Source organism: Entelurus aequoreus, linkage group LG01 (genome assembly GCF_033978785.1).
Source record: "Entelurus aequoreus isolate RoL-2023_Sb linkage group LG01, RoL_Eaeq_v1.1, whole genome shotgun sequence".
NCBI classification, from domain to species: Eukaryota; Metazoa; Chordata; class Actinopteri; order Syngnathiformes; family Syngnathidae; genus Entelurus; species Entelurus aequoreus.
In genome coordinates this window covers 46,407,637-46,429,950 of record NC_084731.1, presented here as the reverse complement: position 1 = coordinate 46,429,950, position 22,314 = coordinate 46,407,637, and the positions used below count along the sequence as shown (strand labels likewise).

Here is a 22,314-nt window from a genome sequence, read left to right as displayed (position 1 = left end):
GACAGCCGTTCAAGGAGCCCAATGGCTGACCGTTGCAACGGAAGGGGGCGGTATAGCTCGGTTGGTAGAGTGGCCGTGCCAGCAACTTGAGGGTTCCTGGTTCGATCCCCACTTTCGCCATCCTAGTCACTGCTGTTGTGTCCTTGGGCAAGACACTTTACCCACCTGCTCCCAGTGCCACCCACACTGGTTTAAATGTAACTTAGATATTGGGTTTCACTATGTAAAAAGCGCTTTGAGTCACTATAGAAAAGCGCTATATAAATATAATTCACTTCACAAGGCATGGGTCGGGCTCTGAGAACACAGACTGACGATTTCTGAACAGAATCGTAAGTTGAACAACATCATTGAAAGGCTTATTGAAATGCAAAAATTTATCAAATTGAGAGTCAGCACGGACAATTAGATCAGACAAACCAATGAAATGTCTGCTCGCTTGGAAAACAACAATCCTTATCTACGATTTGACTCCCTCAAATGGCCTTGACGCTTCCCTCAACAGACAAAGTCTGTTCTCAAAATACCTCCTGAAGGACATCACAGTGATAGCCTCTCTGACATCCCTCCCTTCTACAGTAAGACCTGGAAATTGAACTTTGCTCGTAACGCCTGCAGAGGCAGATTCCAGGCCTATAGACACAACACCCCTCCCTCACCCCTCGTTGCAAGTCTCGAGTTGTATGTTGTAATATGTATGTGCTTTGCTATGGAGTTTTAACACTCCAGACGGGGCCCTTTTGTTTGAGAACAACTTTTTTTTTTACTCATCCTCCCCTCGCATCTACCTTTTTCCCACCTTTTACGGGGCTTTGTGAGTGGCGAGCCATCAGCTTTCATCAATCAATCAATCAATGTTTATTTATATAGCCCTAAATCACAAGTGTCTCAAAGCTGTAACCTTATACAATGTTTGTTTGTCTAATCTTAAATGGGTTTGTGCTGAAAAAAAAAAATTGCTTTATGTGCGCTCATGTTCTGTAACGCTATACATCCATCCATTTTCTACCACTTGTCCCTTTTGCGGTCGCGGAGGGTGTTGGAGCCTATCTCAGCTGCATTCGGGTGGAATCTTGAATGGGTTTGTTCTGAAAACTACATTTTGCTTTACTTGCGCAATGATCAAAGATCAGTCCATTCCATTCCATAAAAAACATACCACAATCTAAACTTATATAAACACATTACTGTCTGAGCAACTAAGATATTCAATTGTGCACATTGAACCTACAAGCTCTGCTCTCGAACTGAGTGATCCTTCTATACTCAGAGGAATACAAGACGGAGGTGTTTTTACAGTGCGTTCAATGACCGTGGAACAGAGTAGGAGGCCACAACGCCTGCCAGAAATAATAATAGATTGTATTTGTTATGCACTTTTCATTTAAATAAATCTTAAAGTGCTACAGTACAAACTAGTATTTAAAACAATAAAAGCTTAGCCATTAAAACAGATAAAATACTAAGCCTAAAACACTAGCAGTGAAGCGTAAGAAACACAAACATTTTCTAACAACGTGTTTATTTTAGTTATTTATAAAAAATAATTTGGTTAAAGATTTCAGTGTGTGTATAAGTATTTTGAGCACATTCAACAATACTGTGATAATGATAAACGTAATAATTTTGGTCACGATAACCGTGATATGACATTTTAATATTGTTATGTCCGTATTCTTAACACATTATCACACAATACTCTTTTCATTTTGAGGAAGAGATAGCTTTGGTGTTTTGTCGTTTGTTATTGCTGCTGCGCGGTATGATTGCTTGTTCTATTATCACTGTGCCTACCCTTGCGTTTAAATGGACAAAAGTTTGAAAGTTGTTTTTACTTTTGTAAAACATTGATTAGCAACACAGTTACAGTATAAATAAATATTCTTGAATTAAGTCATCTTTATTGGTATTTAGCAAATGCACATGAATTTAAAAGCCAATGACTAAATTAGCCACTGAATAGTCGTAATCCGATTAGTCAACTATTCAATAATATAGTCAAAGAAAAATACTTGTTAGACATATGATTGTTCCTGCTGTAACAGGGAGCGATCCCCAACACCAACACGCACACGCCTGCACTAGCAACATAGCCCAGCTGTGTTAAATATGTCACATGGCTACAAGCAGACTTACGACCAATGGGTGCAAGCTTTGTCCTGTCCTGCTTGATTAGCTCTATGTTTTTCCGCTTTACCCAAAGGCGCCACACCTCCAGGCCTTCTTCTGGCTTCAGAGAGACTGGAACCAGAATTTCTGTGGTGGATTCAGCATTACCATCTGCCTCTCCTTGGGCCTGCAAAATAATTTCACATGAGTTACTTGTGCCGTTACTTTTCATTGCCATGAACGTATTGACCACAATATGAGATGACCCAAATAAAGGACAACCATTCTGTTTCAAAACCAGTTTTGGAAAAATATTTTAACACAAAGTCAAAGTAAAATTGCTTTTAAAGTCAGTGAGATAAAAACATATATATATTATGTCTGAGCTACTGGACAGTTGTTTTTATTATCTTCAAATTAGCATCATAACGCCTCTTTTTTCGAACTTGTCCAACCCTTTTCTGTGTCGTGTCTGCATCTCTTTAAGTTACCAGTGGGTGCATGTGTGAATGACAGGAAGAAAAGATCTCACTCGCTTGGGTTTTTGCGTGTATGCCTCGAATATAAGACGATGCAGGTGTGCTGTACCTTCAAAAGTGCATGATGTATGTTTGTTAGGTGTGGGTGAGAGAGCTCACCTGAAGCTGCAGTTGTTGTTCATGTCCGTCTTCTTGGCTCTGTGTCTGACTGGGGTCCCACAGGTGTACCGACTGCGTTGTATTGTATGTCCCTCCGACGGTCTGCACAGCTACCGGGATGTGAATGTTTCCATTCATAAACTGTGCAGGAAAGAGCGTCTGTACTATTTCCTCCTGCGTCCCGCTTGACGTATCCACAGACCTCGCCGAGGACCCAGGCTTGCCGTTGGCGGCGGCTATTTGCACCGTGTTGTACGTCTCCTGTGGTATGGCGATGTGAGTTACGCCTTGCTGCTGCGCGGTGGAGTACACGGGTATTGTCCACGTTTCCCCAGTGGGGCCCGTGATTGTCCCCGTGGCGCTGTATAGCTGAGCACTGTCGACGGTGAGCAAATCAGGCCTCAGGGACACGTAGCTTTGCTGCTGGCCTTGAGGGATGGCAATGACCGTGGCCACTTGCTGCCGCTGTGGGACAGTGTAGGACACCGTCAAGGGAGTGTCAACCTTGCGCTTCTTGACAGGAGGGAGGACAGAGGAGACTGTATTGGACCGCCTCTCAGTCTCCCTAGGAGAGTTCTGTTGCTGGGAAGAAGATATGGCCTCTATGGTTTGGATGTGGATCTGTTGTCCGTCTGGTAGCTGAATCTGCTGTCCTCCTTGTAGTTGGATCTGCTGTCCTCCCATTAACTGAATCTGTTGTCCATCTTGTAGTTGGATCTGTTGTCCGCCTGGGAGCTGGATGTGTTGACCACCCTGTAGCTGAATTTGTTGGATCTGCTGTCCGTCTTGTAGCTGTATCTGCTGGATCTGCTCTCCGCCTTGTACTCGAATTTGCTGAATCTCCTCTCCGTCTTGTAGTCGGATTTGCTGGATCTCCTCCCCGTCTTGTAGTCGGATTTGCTGGATCTCCTCTCCGTCTTGTAGTCGGATTTGCTGGATCTCCTCTCCATCTTGTAGTCGGATTTGCTGGATCTCCTCTCCGTCTTGCAGTCGGATTTGCTGGATCTCCTCTCCGTCTTGCAGTCGGATTTGCTGGATCTGTTCTCCGTCTTGCAGTCGGATTTGCTGGATCTGCTGTCCGTCTTGCAGTCGGATTTGCTGGATCTGCTGTCCGTCTTGTAGTCGAATTTGCTGAATCTGCTGTCCGTCTTGTATTCGGATTTGCTGGATCTGCTGTCCGTCTTGTAGTCGGATCTGCTGGATCTGCTGCCCGTCTTGTAGCTGGATCTGCTGCCCATCTTGGAGCTGAATTTGTTGGCCACCTGGCAGCTGGATCTGCTGCCCATCTTGTAGCTGTATCTGCTGAATCTGCTGTCCATCTTGTAAGTGGATTTGCTGGATCCGTTGCCCATCTTGTATCTGGATCTGCTGTCCATCCTGTAGCTGGATCTGTTGGCCGGCTTCGAGCTGAATATGTTGGCCGTCTGCTAGTTGTATCTGCTGTGTACCTTGCAGCTGGATCTGGTGACCACTTGACAACTGAATCTGTTGCTCTCCACCTACAGCTGCAACCAGATGTGCTTGAATCTGTAGAAACACATTAGGCTCGGTAAGCAATAATATGTATGTGGGATAGGTGAATATTAGGGGGGAGCAGTACACACCTCTGTTTTAATGTCACAGTTAGGTTAATTTTTGGTACAGCGAGTGGCTGTAAAAATTTGGGATGACTTTCCTAATAAAATATGCAAATTGCGCATAAGTATTTTTTATTTATTTATTTTATTTGTACAGAAAAACTGGAGGCTGCCACGGTTACTTTGATACGTTAACATCAATTATGCTAAAACCAGTCTAATGTAGGTCATATATGCTAAGCTAGCTCAACAAAACAATGACATATGTCAACAGTAAGGCCAAGTGGACGAAACAGGCAACATTATACAAAAGAGGGTTTACAAGCTTCTGGCTTCCTTTTGACATTATTGCTCTCCATAAGTCCAGTTAGCCAAAGACTGGGCTGCACTGTGTTGACCAAGCAGACGCCAAACGCAAGGCAGTTACACAACCTGTCCTTAATTTGTAGTGCGTACTGTGTGAGAAATCCAAGGATCCATACTAGGCATGTAAGGATATACGGTATTATTGATATCCGCTGTAAAACTCCCAATGATTAGTATTCAAATAAACATCGTAACCTGGAAATTAGGTTCCATTTTAAATTAAAATTATGAAAAAAAACGTGATTGATAATTGCACTTTGATAAACTCATAGACCGACTGGCGCCAGCTTGCTCGCTTGAATGTCAACATGAAAACAGTAACGTCTTACCCCAATGTGAGTGAAAAGTTTTGTTTTGGAGGGAGCAGGTGATGAATGTTCATGAGGTGCACAAGTCCCCTTAAACAGGTCTTCACGATGACAGTATTACCATCACATTGCGTCAATTCACGTGACTTCCTACTTTTAATAGTAGAGTCTGTTTTAATTGGGAAATACGGTGATTCCATTAACCAGAGTTGTACAGTGCAACAAATTTACTCGCAAATGCGACTAAAAATAGACCGTGCGGCTTAAAAAACAAAAAACTGTCGCACATATGCGAATAGGGATTTCAACCTTTTCATCGCATTTTGCTCCTAAAAGAAATCCATCCAAATTTGATCAAACTAGAGTAAAATGTTCGCCAACCTGTATAGCATGTTTGAAATAAACTCATAACCATAACTAAATGGACAAGTGATTAACTCGGAAGTACTGATCACTCTGTGCGGGCTGATAGCTGTGTGTGTCCTTTCCTCCTGCGCCATGCACAGAGGGGAGCCCCGCTTCTTCACAAACTCAGACTGACTCAGCCTTCCCAACATGGAAGAAAGAAGATCGCAGTTGGAGGAACTAGTCAGTAAAACACTTTGTCACCATCTTAAAACTTAACACAAACTGCACTTTGTGCTAGTAACTACTTAGGTCAAAGGAATATGAAACAACAAATAAATGATTGAAGTGACAAACTTGCCACTCAAATAATACCCTGTTTGTTGACAAGAACATACAGCCATGGAAGCACATTCAATCTATTTATTAAGCAGAGGTAACACAAACCAGTGAAAGATTCAAAAGAGCTTCCCTCAGAGAAACTGCCGCTGCTAGCCTAAGCTAACAAAAACATCTCAAGCTGGATTCGCTGACATCTCACGTCAATACACAAAAGGCACCTCCTTTTATAAAAGGCACGCAGGCGCGCGCACGCACACACACACACACACAATGCTTTCATATGACACTCGTCTCAACGGCATGATGCCAGATTTTTGACGTTTTTTTTAATAATGCAATAATTACTTTCCCTAGTAATTAATTGCATTTATTAAAGAGTAATTAAATCAAATTTTTGGTCAAGTAACGAGTAACTACAAATATTGACTTAAAAAAACTACTTTTCTGAAGACAGTCAGTCACACAGCATCTTCAAGCAGTTGGCAAGTTGGCGTTTGCTGGCACAAATCTTTGTGTGCATGTCCTATAATGTTTGCCTATAAAAACACCATTGTTAAAGGTAAATTATTTTCATGTTGCTGCTGACGTTTAAACATGTCCTATTAAACCAGGACACTTTATCTTAAATTTTGTTATTTTATATTTTTGTTAACTGAAGAATTGAGCATAGCTAAATGTTTTTTAAATAAGATTGGAGATTATATTAAGACTTTTCTTATATTATTTTCAAGTCTTTCTTTTTTATTATCTCAAAACACCTCTTAAGTTGGGATCCTATTACACAAAACGTACTTTTCTTACTTGTCGGTACCTGTTTTTGTTTACTTTTTTAGTTACGTCAACGGATATTTCCATGTATGGGTTAGTTTATGGGCCAAACTATATCAGGATATGAGTTTAGGTCCATATCGCCCAGCCCTACACTTGTGTTAGCGACAATGAGTTTAGGGATGTTCTCTGTGTTTAATTGAGCATTACAGTAAGCCTTATGATAGCATTGTGTTTATATGCATGAGTGCACATGTGTACATTGTTTGTCAATCAATCAATCAATCAATGTTTATTTATATAGCCCTAAATCACAAGTGTCTCAAAGGGCTGTACAAGCCACAACGACATCCTCGGTACAGAGCCCACATACGGGCAAGGAAAAACTCACCCCAGTGGGACGTCGGTGAATGACTATGAGAAACCTTGGAGAGGACCGCATATGTGGGTAACCCCCCCCCCCTCTAGGGGAGACCGAAAGCAACGGATGTCGAGTGGGTCTGACATAACATTGTGAAAGTCCAGTCCACAGTGGTTTTGAGTGATAATGAAATTGTGATATTTAACACATTTCATATTGCTACTACATTTTTTCTGTACTAGTTTCTCATAGTCATTCACATCGACGTCCCATTGGGGTTGTGAGTTTTTCCTTGCCCTTATGTGGGCTCTGTACCGCGGATGTCGTTGTGGCTTGTACAGCCCTTTGAGACACTTGTGATTTAGGGCTGTATAAATAAACATTGATTGATTGATTGTACTACAAAAAATACTGTCCTATAATTTTTTTCCCCATTTAGTAGCACTGGTGCTACTAGTGAAAAAGCTAAGCGTACAGCCCTGTTAACGCGGAAAACTTAATTTGCACAAAAACTGAAACGTGTCATCAATTGAAATTTAATTTGAGCCAGCATCACTCTACAAGGGTGTTCAGCGTTTTCTTTGACTTTTTTGTAATACCACCACAAGAGCGTACAAGTAATGGCAAAGAGGAAAAGTGTGATAAGAACCACCTGCGATCAGTACATTAGGGTAATAAATATTTAGTCTAAATGTGAAGACACTGGCCTCGCAGGCAAAAGCAGTATTCTCCCTTTTTGTTAACTTCTTTTTGCTCATGTGCAGGTATGTAACGATAAACGGTATAATGATAAACCGCAGTAAAACTTCCCACAGTGAGTATCACTGTTTTAAATTAAAATGATCATACAACTGTAATTTATAACACTGATAAACTCACGGAACGGTGACACTGCTCATTTACTTGAGAAGCAAGCTAGCACTAGCTAGATTAAATGCTAACATGAATACAAAAGACATTGTCTTTTGGCATTAAAAATGATGTTCCCCAATCTAAATTTATTTTAACACATTACTGTATGTGCAACTAAGCCAGGGGTCGGCAACCCGCGGCTCCGGAGCCGCATGCGGCTCTTTGATCACTCTGATGTGGCTCAGCTTGTCACGGGCGCCCTCATCCTTGCGCTCTGCTTGTCAAACCTCGGGACACGGCCACGGCCGCACAGAACTTGAGATGGAACTGGCTGACATAGCCGACAAAGACATGTGGGTGTCCAAGTTAAAGCGCCTGACAGCGGACCTTGAAGATGGTTCACGCCAGAAGGCCGTTCTTGCTCAGAATCACAAATGGTGTGATATTGAAAACCTCCCCAAACCAGACAAACCTGCGTTCGAAACTTGGAACGCTATCCCGACTTTTATGTGAACATGAAAAAGTATGCACTTGGAGTCCTGTCGATCTTTGGATCCACATATGGGTGTGAGCAGGTGTTCTCCAACATGAACTTCATCAATCAATCAATCAATGTTTATTTATATAGCCCTAAATCACAAGTGTCTCAAAGGGCTGTACAAGCCACAACGACATCCTCGGTACAGAGCCCACATACGGGCAAGGAAAACTCACCCCAGTGGGACGTCAATGTGAATGACTATGAGAAACCTTGGAGAGGACCGCATATTTGGTAACCCCCCCCCCCCCCTCTAGGGGAGACCGAAAGCAATGGATGTCGAGTGGGTCTGACATAATATTGTGAAAGTCCAACACATCAGCGAAAGTCCAGTCCATAGTGGGGCCAGCAGGAACCATCCCGAGTGGAGACGGGTCAGCAGCGTAGAGATGTCCCGATCTGATGGACAGGCTAGCGGTCCACCCCGGGTTGGGAGCAGAGTAGAAAAAAAAAGAAAAGAAACGGCAGATCAACTGGTCTAAAAAGGGAGTCTATTTAAAGGCTAGAGTATACAAATGAGTTTTAAGAGGAGACTTAAATGCTTCTACTGAGGTAGCATCTCCAACTTTTACCGGGAGGGCATTCCATAGTATTGGAGCCCGAATAGAAAACGCTCTATAGCCCGCAGACTTTTTTTTGGCTCTGGGAATCACTAATAAGCCGGAGTTCTTTGAACGCAGATTTCTTGCCGGGACATATGGTACAATACAATCGTCAAGATAGGCAGCAGCGTGACCGTGTAGTATTTTATACGTAAGTAGTAAAACCTTAAAGTCGCATCTTAGGTGCACAAGAAGCCAGTGCAAGTGAGCCAGTATAGGCGTAATATGATCAAACTTTCTTGTTTTTGTCAAAAGTCTAGCAGCCGCATTTTGTACCATCTGTAATCTTTTAATGCTAGACATAGGGAGGCCCGAAAATAAAACGTTACAGTAATCGAGACGAGATGTAACGAACGCATGGATAATGATCTCAGCATCGCTTGTGGACAAAATGGAACGAATTTTAGCGATATTACGGAGATGAAAGAAGGCTGTTTTAGTAACACTCTTAATGTGTGACTCAAACGAGAGAGTTTGGTCGAAGATAATACCCAGATTCTTTACCGAGTCGCCTTGTTTAATTGTTTGGTTGTCAAATGTTAAGGTGGTATTATTAAATAGAGGTCGGTGTTGAGCAGGACCGATAATCAGCATTTCCGTTTTCTTAGCGTTGAGTTGCAAAAAGTTAGCGGACATCCATTGTTTAATTTCATTAAGACACGCCTCCAGCTGACTACAATCCGGCGTGTTGGTCAGCTTTAGGGGCATGTAGAGTTGGGTGTCATCAGCATAACAGTGAAAGCTAACACCGTATTTGCGTATGATGTCACCTAGCAGCAGCATGTAAATACTAAAGAGTGCAGGGCCAAGAACCGAACCCTGGGGAACTCCGCACGTTACCTTAACATAGTCCGAGGTCACATTGTTATGGGAGACACACTGCATCCTGTCAGTAAGATAAGAGTTAAACCAAGACAAGGCTAAGTCTGTCATCCCAATACGCGTTTTGATACGCTCTAATAAAATATTATGATCAACAGTATCGAAAGCGGCGCTGAGATCAAGAAGCAGCAACATAGATGAAGCATCAGAATCCATCGTTAGCAATAGATCATTAGTCATTTTTGCGAGGGCTGTCTCCGTAGAGTGATTTGCCCTGAAACCGGACTGAAAAGGTTCACAGAGATTGTTAGACGCTAAGTGTTCATTTAGCTGCTGTGCTACAATTTTTTCAAGGATTTTCGAGATAAACGGAAGGTGGGACACCGGCCGGTAGTTTACCAGGAGATCAGGATCGAGGTTAGGTCTTTTGAGTAGAGGATGAATAACCGCTTTTTTGAATGCTAGGGGAACAGTGCCAGAGGAAAGTGATAAGTTTATAATATTTAACACTGATGGACCTAATAATACAAAAAGCTCCTTGATAAGTTTCCCAGGAATTGGGTCAAGTAAACATGTTGTTTGTTTTGTCCCATTTACACATTTTGACAATTCCTCCAATGTTATTTCATCAAAGAGAGAGAAACTATTTTGGAGGGCGGTATCCGTCGTATATACAGTCGTATCTGTGTTAATAGAACCCAGTTGTAGCTGAGATGCATTGTCTTTAATCTCTTTTCTAATGACTTCAATTTTCTTATTAAAGAAATTCATAAAGTCATCTGCTGAGTGGGTGGAGCTACTGGGAGGAGTCCCTTGTTGGGTTAGCGATGCTACTGTACTAAACAGAAATTTAGGATAATTTTTGTTGAGGTGGATGAGATTTGAGTAATATTTAGCTTTAGCTGAGGTAAGCATGCGTTTATAAGTTATTAAACTATCACACCATGCTTGATGGAAAACCTCAAGTTTAGTCGCACGCCATTTGCGTTCCAGCTTTCTACATGATAATTTCTGGGCTTTAGTTTCTTCTGTAAACCATGGGGTACGCCTTTTAGGGGCCCTTTTTAGCTTTAGCGGTGCTACACTATCAATGGTGTCGCGCAGGGCGTCATTAAAGTTGTTAGTGAGGTTATCAATAGAGCCCACATAATTTGGGAATGGTGCCATTACCGAAGGCAGCAGGTCAGTAAGAGTCGTCGTTGTGGCATCATTAATGTTGCGGCTGCTATAGTAGTTATTATTATTTTTATTAGTTTGTTGACAATGAGTCAGAACTTCGAATTTTATAAGGTAATGATCGGACATTACTTTAGTGTACGGGAGTATCGTAACTTTAGAGGTGGTGACACCCCTGACAAGCACTAGATCTATCGTATTACCGTTGTGATGCGTGGGTTCATTTATTATTTGTGTAAGACCACAGCTATCAATTATAGTCTGGAGCGCCACGCATGGAGGGTCCGATGGGGTATTCCTATGGATATTAAAGTCCCCCATTATGATTATATTGTCGGCGTGCGTCACCAGATCAGCAACAAACTCTGAGAATTCACTGATGAAGTCCGAATAGGGCCCAGGGGGGCGGTAGATAACAGCCAGGTGGAGAGGCAGCGGTGTGACAAACCTCAAAGTCAGCACCTCAAACGAGTTATATTTATTATTTAGGTTAGGTGTAAGATTATAGTTTTCATTGTATATTAGTGCGACACCCCCTCCCCTTTTAAGAGGTTGGGCAACATGTGTATTGGTATAGTTAGGAGGAGATGCCTCATTTAGCGCAAAAAAATCGTCTGGTTTGAGCCAGGTCTCGGCGAGACCAACGACGTCAAGTTTGTTGTCTCTAATGACTTCATTAACTAATAACGTTTTGGAAGATAATGATTTTATGTTTAAAAAGCCCATATTATAGGTAGTGGGCTGTTTTGAGGATTGTTTGTTGAAATTATCCGAAGTAGCAATATTAATAATGTTGCGTTTATTATGCGTAGTGCACTTTAAATAGTTTCGACCATATCTAGGAATTGATACGACGGGGATATTCAGATTGTTTGCTTGATGTTGCGATAAACTGAACGCATCATAGTTAGCTACCTCAGTACAATGTATGTCTGCCTCTGACACGGTCACAAAAGAAAAACCATTATGTGAGTTGTGTTTTATTCTAAGAGAATTGCTATGTGTGCAAGGATTATCCAGCCTGACGCCGGCTAGTTCTAGTTTAAATGGCTTTTTACCCGGAGACTCCACGCTTCTTTGGTTAGCTTTTCTCTTTGTTGTTAGCCCCGCTCGGCATCCCCGCTTCTGCTTCCGCTCGCACCGCTTACGTCGTCTCCATTGGCGGTCACCGCTAGAACTTGACTCCGCTGCTACAAAGGCCGCTCGATGTAGCCCGCGAAGTATTCCCATGCTAGCGAGGAGGTCCACCGTACATGCATCTTTCAGTCTATAACGACCCGATCCATCCACATCCAGAATTGTCTGTCGGTCGTATGTGATCACAGAGTGTTCACGCTTTGAGCCAGCCATGAAATTGACAGAAATGACAGGTGTTTTTTGCCAAATCACTCTACACTCCCAAGAGCGTTAGCGAGCCGCAGCATAGCCATGCGCCGCCATCTTCATAAAAACAAACACGCCTCACAGATGAGAGTTTATAATCCTGTGTGAAGATAAAGGTGACGTCATACAGCCCTGAAGTGGAGACGCTGTGCGCTGCGGTTCAGGAGCAGAAATCACATTGACGTATTGAAGTATGAGAAATATTTTAATTTCCTATAATATATTCATATACTGTATATATATATATATATATATATATATATATATATATATATATATATATATATATATATATATATATATATAAATAAATATAAGTATGAATATAAAATATTCACATTTTTTAATTGTTCAGTGAAATAGACATTTTATTATTCAGTTGGCAGCTGACTGCACGGCGCCAGTAAAAGGATGACGGCACAGAGAGAGAGGACATTTTTGGTTCTCTGCCAGTGGATAATTTAAGTTCTGCGTTTTGTTTTTTCATTACTACAAGGAGGACTTAAATAGACATTAAGTATTTTACTTAACCTTCAACCGACGTCTTTTTCTGAGTTAAAAATGTTTTGTTGCATGCAGAAATTTTATACTTCATTTTCTCTGCAGTCGTTCGTTGATTTCATAAATGTAACCCATAATAGTTTGTTTATACATAGCACAAATCAAAACAAACTTTATATGCAGTGTTATTTCATTTTAAATTTCAAAAGAGTTTTGTGGCTCCCATTGTTTTCTTTAATTTGTAAAACGGGTCAAAATGGCTCTTTGAGTGGTAAAGGTTGCCGACCCCTGAACTAAGCTATTCAATTGTGCACATTAAACCTACAGGCTGTGCTTTCTTGGACAGAGAGATCGATCGGTACTGAAAGCAATATGACAACAGAAAGTGAATTTGCGGGAAATCACATAAACCGTGACGAACGCAACATAAGTTTTTTTCTTTACTATACAAAAAACTACACATTTTACAAATTAAAACGAAAGAAGATAAACATATTTAAACACTCAAATAAAAATAGGGCTCTTAAGTAGCCTGAACAATAATATTATATAACACATTTTTTCTGCCAAGAAAGTATATTGTGTGGCTATTTATTTATTGTATTTATCAATCCATTCAACTTCTTCCGCATATCTGAGGTTGGGTCGCGGGGTAGCAGCCTAAGCAGAGAACCCCAGGCTTCCCTCTCCCTTGCCACTTGGTCCAGCGCCTCCCGGGGGATCCTGAGGCGTTCCCAGGCCAGCTGGGAGACAGTCTCCTCAATCTGTTCCTCGTGGCTTCCTGCCACGGACGTGCCCTAAACACCTCCCCAAGGAAGGCATCCGAGGGGGCATCCTAATCAGATGACCAAACCATCTCATCCGGCACCTCTTGTTGTAGAGGAGCAGCGGCTTTACTCTGAGCTCCTCCCAAATGACTGAGCTTCTCACCCTATCTCTAAGCTCCGGCACCCAGCGCAGGAAAATAATTTGGGTCCCTTCTGCTTGTGATCTTGTCCTTTCGGTCACAACCCAAAGCTCATAACCGTAGGTGAGGATAGGTATGTAAATCTACCAGTATATTGAGAGCTTTGCCTTCCGGCTCAGCTCCTTCTTCACCATGATTAATCGATACAGGGTCTGCATCACAGCAGATGCCGCCCCGATCCGCTTGTTGATCTCACAATCCACTTTTCCCTCACTCGTGAACAAGACTCAAAGGTACTCAAACTCCTCCACTTGGGGCAAGATCTCTTCCCCAACACGGAGATGGCACTCCACAATTGTTCGGGCGAGAACCATGGACTCGGATTTGGAGGTGCTGATTCTCATCCCAGTCGCTTCACACTCAGCTGCAAACCAATCCAGCAAGACCTGAAGATCCTGGCCAGATGAAGCTAGCAGAACCAAATCATCTGCAAAAAGCACAGACCTAATCCTGCAGCCACCAAACTAGATCCCCTCAACATCTTGTCTGCGCCAACAAATTCTGTCCATAAATATTACGAACAGAATCGGAGACAAAAGCCAACCCTAACGGAGTCCAACCTTCACTGGAAATGGGTCAGACTTACTGCCGGCAATGCAGACCAAGCTCTGACTCCAATCATGCAGGGAGCGGAATACCACAATCAGGCGGTCAGGTACCCCATATTCTCGAAGCAATCTCCACAGGAGAATACTACTAGGTGTGTACAGTACTTTTTGAGTACATTCAACAATACAGTGATAATGATAACTGTGATATGAAATGTTCATATTGTTACGGTTAAATGTTCAGTGTGCGACGCATAAAGTCTCCACCTACTAAAGGCAAATTCTCCACCACAAATGATGGAGTGAGTAATTTAATTATAGTTGTAATAAACCATGGTTAACATCTTTTCAAACTTCATTCTGTTTGCCCTAGAAAGTGCCACTCTACTTTTATTTTGAAAGCGTACCTGCTGTTTCTGCTCCTCTGTGAGCTCTTCCTGGGACACAAGACCCTGCAGGTCCTGCTGAGAGGATGCAGTCATCTGCAGAACCGGCTGCCCCTGGATTTGAACCTGACACAGAGAAGAAGCATGAAAGATCAACAAGTCCGTACAAAAAAAAAATAGGCTCCTGGTCATTAAAAAGAAGGTACACTAAGCTCAAACACAAGAGCTGTATTAGAAACTTTGCCTTCACAAAAAGCTTTTGCAGAGTTTGTGGTGGGCCGCCACAAATAAATTTGAGCCCTCACAAATTATGTAATTACACATTTAAAAAATCGTTTTTTTCTTTTTTAAGATTTACATTTTTTTTAAATGATTGTTTACCTACCTGCATAACTAAATTTCAACATTCAGGGAGGGCAGAATAATGCATGTAAATAAACCGGTGGTGCCCAAAGTGCGGCTCGAAAATTATTTGTGTTTTATCTATGTGCTCGTGTTGCATTGTGGAAATAAAAATAAAATAAACCCTCTTTTTTTTTTATGTAACAAAAAGCTATAATGTAATGTGTAAAAAATATGTCATTCTAAAAATGTATTATAACAGAAACATTTGTTTTAAAATGTATAACTTTTTTAGACTTTTTTAAAAAAAAAATTAAATCAAGCAAATTATGCTAATTATATGATATCATCTTGACGCCACCCCTGCACCCACAAAGCAGTTCTATGGGAAACACTGTTTTGCTTGACACACTCAGAAATGTTTTATTTTACCAAATGTTTGTTTTCTATAATCATTGTTTTTGTTTTAATCGCACACGTTATTAATCTGGGAACATGTTCCTTCTTTTTGTGTGTTTTTGTTTGAAGTAATCCATACTAATGACTCAGGAGTGCACACTACTATACCTGCACTTGAAGCTGCTGTTCAGGTTATGAATGCAGAGAAAGCTGAGGTGAAATATCTGCTGAGATTATCTGTATCTGTCATAAGCAGCACAACCGGTAACTAAGATAGCGGATACAATGAAACTTAATTTATTTAATAAAAAGTCCTCCCACATTGCAAAAACATGCAGTGTTCGGTCTAATTAGAAACTCTGAATTGTCCATTAGTGTGAATGTGAGTGTGAATTAGAGCCGCACAAGAATCAATTCACACTAATTTGCAAAGTAGACATGCAACCGTATGAAAATGTTATGTCATGGTTATCATTATTACTGCGGTATTGTTGAATGTGCTCAAAAAGTAACTATACACACACTAGAATCTTTTTTTTTTTAATAACTAAAATACATTGACACACTGTTAGAAGTTGAATTTTTTTTGTTTCTTATGCTTCACTGACAGTGTTCTGGCGACGTTGTGGCGTCCTATTGTGTTCAGCAGTCTGAATGCACCATAAAAACACATCTATGTAGAGATTGATTACTCAGTACTATGAGAGCACAGCTTGTAGGTTCAATGTGCACGATTAAACAAAATAGTTGCTCAGACAGTAATGTTTATATAAGTTTGGACTCAGGTTAGGGTATTTTAGGCCAAATGGCGATATACATCGGTATCTTAAACAAAACGTGCAAAATGCTTAGGTTTGCCTAAGTCTTTTATGGCTGAATAACCAGTGTTGAGAGTACTCAGATTACTTTTTGTTGTAAGTACTAACGTAACGTGTTGCTTTTTCTAATAAAGTAATTGGTTAGCAGTTACTATTTCAAAGCATCCATCCATCCATTTTCTACCGCTTGTCCCGTTCGGGGTTGCGGGGGGTGCTGGAGCCTATCTCAGCTGCTTCGGGCGGAAGGTGGGGTACACCTTGGACAAGTCACCACCTCATCGCAGGGCTATTTCAAAAGCATGTTTTTGTTAATTTTGTTCAATCACGTTAGGTTTATAGCCAATTGTTGGAGTGTCTACTCACTCACTGAGGTGAAGACCGCTGGCTGGCTCTTCAGTTTGAAACTACTCTTCAGTCACCCAGCCGCTGCACTAGGTCAGTCTGCACGGGCTACAGGGAGAGGCACTTCCAAGCTGAGGAGTAGCTAAACATTTGACACAGCTAGCAGCAGAGAGGAGCTATTGCTAGCTGCTGTGCCAAGTTGCTAACAGAACCGAACAACATAAACATATGAGATTAGTGATAAAATCACTACAAGGAGAAATATAGGTTCTCAAGCAAATTGGTGCATGTGTAGATAAAGTAGTCACTCACCAATAGCCTAATGCAGTCGTTGACAAAGCAATAATTCACTCGGAAGTCGAAAACTACGCACGATGGAGTCATATTCTTTTAAAAAGTGTGTTGTATTGCGTCGCTGTGCGTTAGAGAAGCATATGTAAACACGCAAGGGGGCTGAGCCAAAAAGAATATCATGTGCTGTGCCCTTCAGAAGAGCAAACGGTTGTAACAAAGGCACATTAAAATATATCTCCATCGGGGTATTGTCGCAAATAAATATCTCTTTCTAAAATACACCAGTAGCCCTAATCAGTGTTCGTTGGTTCCTTATGGGGAAATATGTTAATGTCTCTTGTTTTCATCTAAGCATTCATCTAACAAACAAGTCTGTGAGTTTATCAAAGTGCTGTTATTGTTTTTTGTGTAATTTTATTTTTTATAAACAGTAATACTAACTGTACGTTTTATCCCAGTTATCATTAATACCGTTTCTCTTTACATTCCTTATACACTGTCATTTCGGAATAAATATTTTATTTTGAATGAAAGCTGCATCACAAAAAATGCTGCCATTTTACCAAAAATAATTTTGCTGCATGGTTGTTACCATGGCAGTCTACACTTCCTCCTCACTCTTCATGTCCCTCAATGAGTCTGAATATCAATCTTCAGCTAGTGGGAAAAGCCATCACACTTCATTACATGCATGAATGTATTGTGGAGTGAGCAAGTATGCAATGTTTTTGACTTGATGGATTTTTTTCAGTTGTTCTACTATTCTCTGCTGGTATTACATTTTATTTTGTACTTTGGACACGCCGGTCTTTACTGTATAGCTCTTTGTGATGTCAACTCAAGAAAACAACCACAGCTCTTGACAATTGTTTAGCTTGTTAACTTTCGTCGTCGTGAGCCAACAATGGTAATTAAAGAGAGAAGGGGAGTGTTATTGTAGCTGGAACTGATTAATGTGTTTCAACACTCATATTTAAAGCAAACATTGATTCAAAACCAGAAAGGGTGTTCGCAAAGGTGGGCGGTATGCCGTCTGAACGAGTTGTATTCAGGAAATAAGGTAAAAAGATTGACGAGCTTCAGACCAAATTCAAAACTTAAAGGGAAACTGCACTTGTCTTGGAATTTTGCCTTTCATTCACAATCATTATGAAAGACAATCCCAAATATGTATTTGTTTTTTTATGCATTTTAACTAGTAAATAAATGCAAGCAAAAGTCCGCCTACAATGGAACCAATGGGAGTCGCTCTATTCTGCCTATAAAGCGCTTAACAAAACATCTAAAAACTTCTATCAAGGTTTTATATACATCCTGTAAGTATATATGTAATTTAGTAACAGGCACATTCAAAAGAAAACCTATTATTTACGTAATTTGCTCATTTGAAGCATACACCGGTGCATTCATTTAATAGACGCATCAGAGCATTCGCTTTTTCCTTCGACAGGGACACGCGGTGGAAAATGGATGGATTGATACAACTCATGCAGACTTCATGAGAGCCAACTAACATACTAAAACATCACTTACTGTACAATGTCTGCTCTCATTAATATGCCGGGAATATTGATATATTCCTGTTTAGATTAAGTATGACTAATAATACTTGGGTGCAAACCAGTGTCTTTTGGGGTCTTTCTTGCCACCTCCAGGTCTAAGTTGGATGTCAGAGTTGACCAGCTTCTAAGTTTATGTCCACATCATATTACTATCAAGATGAGAGGCATGATTTATAATTTAGAACAAATGTTCACAAGCTCCGAGAGAAAGCAGCTCACGAGCGGATGTCAATACAGCAGCATAAGGCAGTCGCCTCTCTCTGATCAATGCGCTTGGTCAATGTAAGACCTCAACATTAGGGGTTTTAATAACAATATTGCTGATATTTGGTAAAAATTCAGGTCCATCCATTCATCCATTTTCTATCGCTTGTCACTTTCGGGGTCGCAGGAGCCTATCTCAGCTGCATTCGGGCGGAAGGCGGGGTACACCCTGGACAAGTCGCCACCTCATACACAGATAGACAGACAACATTCACACTCACATTCACACACTAGGGCCAATTTAGTGTTGCCAATCAGGTCACAAAACGTAAATAGAGTATTGTTGTTGTTTTGATGTCATGGCTCCCAGTGGCTTTATTGTAAGTGGACTTTTATTTAAGAGTTAGAATGCATACAAAAATATATATATGTGTTCTTGTCTCTCGTAAAGATTGTAAATAGTAGGCAACATTCTAAAAAAAACTGTGGTTCCTCTTTAAAATGCATGCCGGGTAGCGAAAATGCATACAATTAGTGGTGTGATAAACATAAAATGCATACGGTCCTGAAAGTGGTGTTTTAGCGTAAAAAAAAAAAAATCCCAGAGAATCACAATCTCAGTTCTGAGAAAGAAAATCCTGATTCATATTTTTTGCATCCTTAATGGGATTGACTGGTGACATCAAGCCCAGGGTGTACCTCAAGTCAGCTGGGATAAACTCCCGCTCACCTGGCCGTGACCCCAAGATAAATAGAAAATAGATGCAAGGATGTGGTAAAAGTTGATCTTACTGGGCATGCCAGCTCCAGGAGAGAGCCTGCCACCTCGGTGCTGTCCGTGTAGACACAGTTGTTGGTCTGCTCCTGGTATACCATAGCTGTGGTGGTCGCCACTCCCTGCTGACTGAACTCCTGCAGAACTTCGGGGCCCTTGGAGAGGGACTCCAGGAACTCCTTCATCCTGTGCTGGGGTACACTCCTGGCCTTCTGGCGGACATATTCGTCAAAAGACACCACACCAGCCTCTTGCTCGTTCATTGTCACTGGACCTGGAAGATAGTCAGGTTGACACAATGTTATTAGCCTTCAGTGTAACAAATGGTCACAATTAACCCCAGTAAGGCAACACTAAATTGGTCCTAGGGTATGAATGTGAGTGTGAATGTTGTCTATCTGTGTTGGCCCTGCGATGAGGTGGCGACTTGCCCAGGGTGTACCCCGCCTTCCGCCCGAATGCAGCTGAAATAAGGCTCCAGCACCCCCCACGACCCCAAAAGGGACAATCGGTAGAAATCGATGGAAGTATCTAAACAACATTGCTAAACTAGCAAAACACACGATAGTTAACGAGTCCCGACATACAAATTGAGCTGGTGTGGTCGTTGTCTTCTACGGGGAAAAAACAAGACTTAGTCAACTTTTTAACAACAGCAACCGCCAGGAAACTTTAAAATCGGCTCATTTGTGAGCCATAGTTTGACGTAAATTTACTCGGAAAGCTAATGCTAAATGCTAATGTACAAGCCAAGAGTACACATTAGCCACGCTAATTGTTAGCCTGCTAGCTTCGCACTGTTAGCCAGACTGGATTTTGACTACTTATGTAATTAATTCAGTGTATACATGTGTTTCAGTAGAACCTAGAATATTGTTTTTAGTGGTAAATAACCAACAACATCACGATAGATCATTGCTACAGACATTTACGCCAGCCAACACATCGCTAGCTCCGGCGCTAACATTAGCAGGCTTGGCTAGGTCGCTGCGGATCCTGTCATGCTACCTTAAATAAAAGCAAATCCTCTCCTTTGCGCCAAGGCACGATGTTTAAAAGTAAAAAGCCGATGATCGCCCAACAGCTACCACCAGCATGCCATCCACTCTGCCGCGCAGTCCATGCAAAACCCCCGCAAAACAACGATTAGTTTGCAATAACAATTTTTTTACAGCAAGCGTTGGCTAGCAGGCGAGGTCTCTCTCTGACGTCTGCGTCGTTGTTCCAGGCGCCTTTTTTTCCCAGTGTCAAACTATTTCTCCACCTTCTGCAAGGTGCATATTTAGTCATGCACAAGTATGACAAGCAGCTGTGCGGCTCCGAACACCCAGGCGCGCATTAAACGCCCCTCTTTTGGTGGGTTATCCAAGGTGGTAGAAAAAGGACAAAAAAGAAAAGGCCCTGAAAAAACAACACAAGGCGATCCGAGCTCTGCCAGGCGACGACCTGCAGCCTGCTCACAATGGCTGCACCTCCTTGTGGCTCCAACCAAGCACCAAAAACAACACATTTGCACCAACAATTCGGTAATCACATTCTATGCATCCAATATTAAATTAAGTCACTGTCATTTTACAGTTTTGATAACTCAACAACATACACATGTTCACCAACACATCCATGTAATACTGTATATCAAATAATAAAACAATTGAAATCAGATTACATATGCAAGTTTTGCATCAAACTAAGTCTTTGAAACTCAAATGTTCAGCTTTGAAACGATAGGCCTGAGTTAAAAACATATGCATTTCCACACGTAAATAAACTACAAACAATTATGATATAATGTCAAACTATGTTGGGATACTTATAATGCATTTACACTGATGTTTGCATAAAATAAGGATTCAATTAAGCTATGTTCTTGACATTTTACCTGATGAAATGCAAATATTCTAAACAAAAATACTGTCTCCTGGTTGATTAAGTATGTAAAGTTAAAGTTAAAGTACCACTGATAGTCACACATTCATTGATTGATTGATTGACACTTTTATTAGTAGATTACACAGTACAGTACATATTCTGTACAATTGACCACTAAATGTATCATTATTTATAAATGGTAACACCCGAATATAAGTTTTTCAACTTGTTTAAGTCAGGGTCCACGTTAATCAATTCATGGTAAAACACACACACACTAGGTGTGGTGAAATTGCCCTCTGCATTTGACCCATCCCCTTTTTCCACCCCCTGGAAGGTGAGGGGAGCAGTGAGCAGCAGCGGTGGCCGCGCTCGGGAATCATTTTGGTGATTTAATATAAGATGTAATATAAGATCGAGTGAGTGAGGGGACTACAAAAAAACAACACTTTTTCTTCTCCATATTTGTCATTTTGTCATGTCAACACTGATCCGTATTGTGTAGCATTCACATTGGAGCCGCATTAGAGTTCACTTCTTTGTTTGATGTACACCAGGGTGCGGATTATGTTGTTCACGTTTGACCTAAGGCGAAGCACACTAGCAGAGCAAATGTTTATTTCAACCGAAACAAGTGTGAACTCGGTTTTAGCAACATCTGCACATTCTTACTACTCGCGCTACAAACAATATCAGATTCTATAGTTTTTATACGGTACGAGTTCGGTATCACTGAAACTCAATTGCTGTGTTTTCGGAAGAAATGCAACACCACGTTTATTATTATTATTATTATTATTATTATTATTATTATTATTATTATTATTATTATTATTATGTGCACCAAAAGTGTAGCTCTCTCAGTCAAAACTCAGTTTTACTTTGTCATTTCCAATGTGTACCTAATGTTGTGTCTGCAACCTTTTCCCGACCTTTTGACCCACGTATGTCGCTGTGAGTGAGAAGTGGAGTATGGTACATTTGTTGACGTGACATATTGTGCAGGCGTGTGCCTTTAACAGCATCTAACCGGGCCAGTCCCCCTTAAAGAGCCCAGCGTGCGCAGCTGAGGGCGTCCCCCTGCAGGCTCCCTTTCACCGGCCTCTCCGCGCTTCTTAAG

At 41.3% G+C, this 22,314-nt stretch overlaps 1 protein-coding gene across 3 annotated transcripts in view; it reads right to left on the bottom strand.

The window, feature by feature from the left end:
* Positions 1 to 20,805, bottom strand: part of LOC133653395 (transcriptional regulator QRICH1-like) — a 30,794-nt gene extending 9,989 nt beyond the window's left edge. Inside the window, exons 1-5 of one of the 3 annotated variants that reach the window (XM_062052613.1) lie at positions 20,498 to 20,805; positions 19,343 to 19,599; positions 14,611 to 14,715; positions 2,748 to 4,274; positions 2,137 to 2,296 (exon numbers count right to left, since the gene is read on the bottom strand). In XM_062052613.1, the coding sequence (XP_061908597.1) occupies positions 2,137 to 2,296; positions 2,748 to 4,274; positions 14,611 to 14,715; positions 19,343 to 19,599; positions 20,498 to 20,615 (2,167 nt within the window). In that variant the 5' untranslated portion in view covers positions 20,616 to 20,805. The other 2 variants (XM_062052622.1, XM_062052630.1) reach the window with 2 other exon arrangements.
* Positions 20,806 to 22,314: the final 1,509 nt, after the last annotated feature.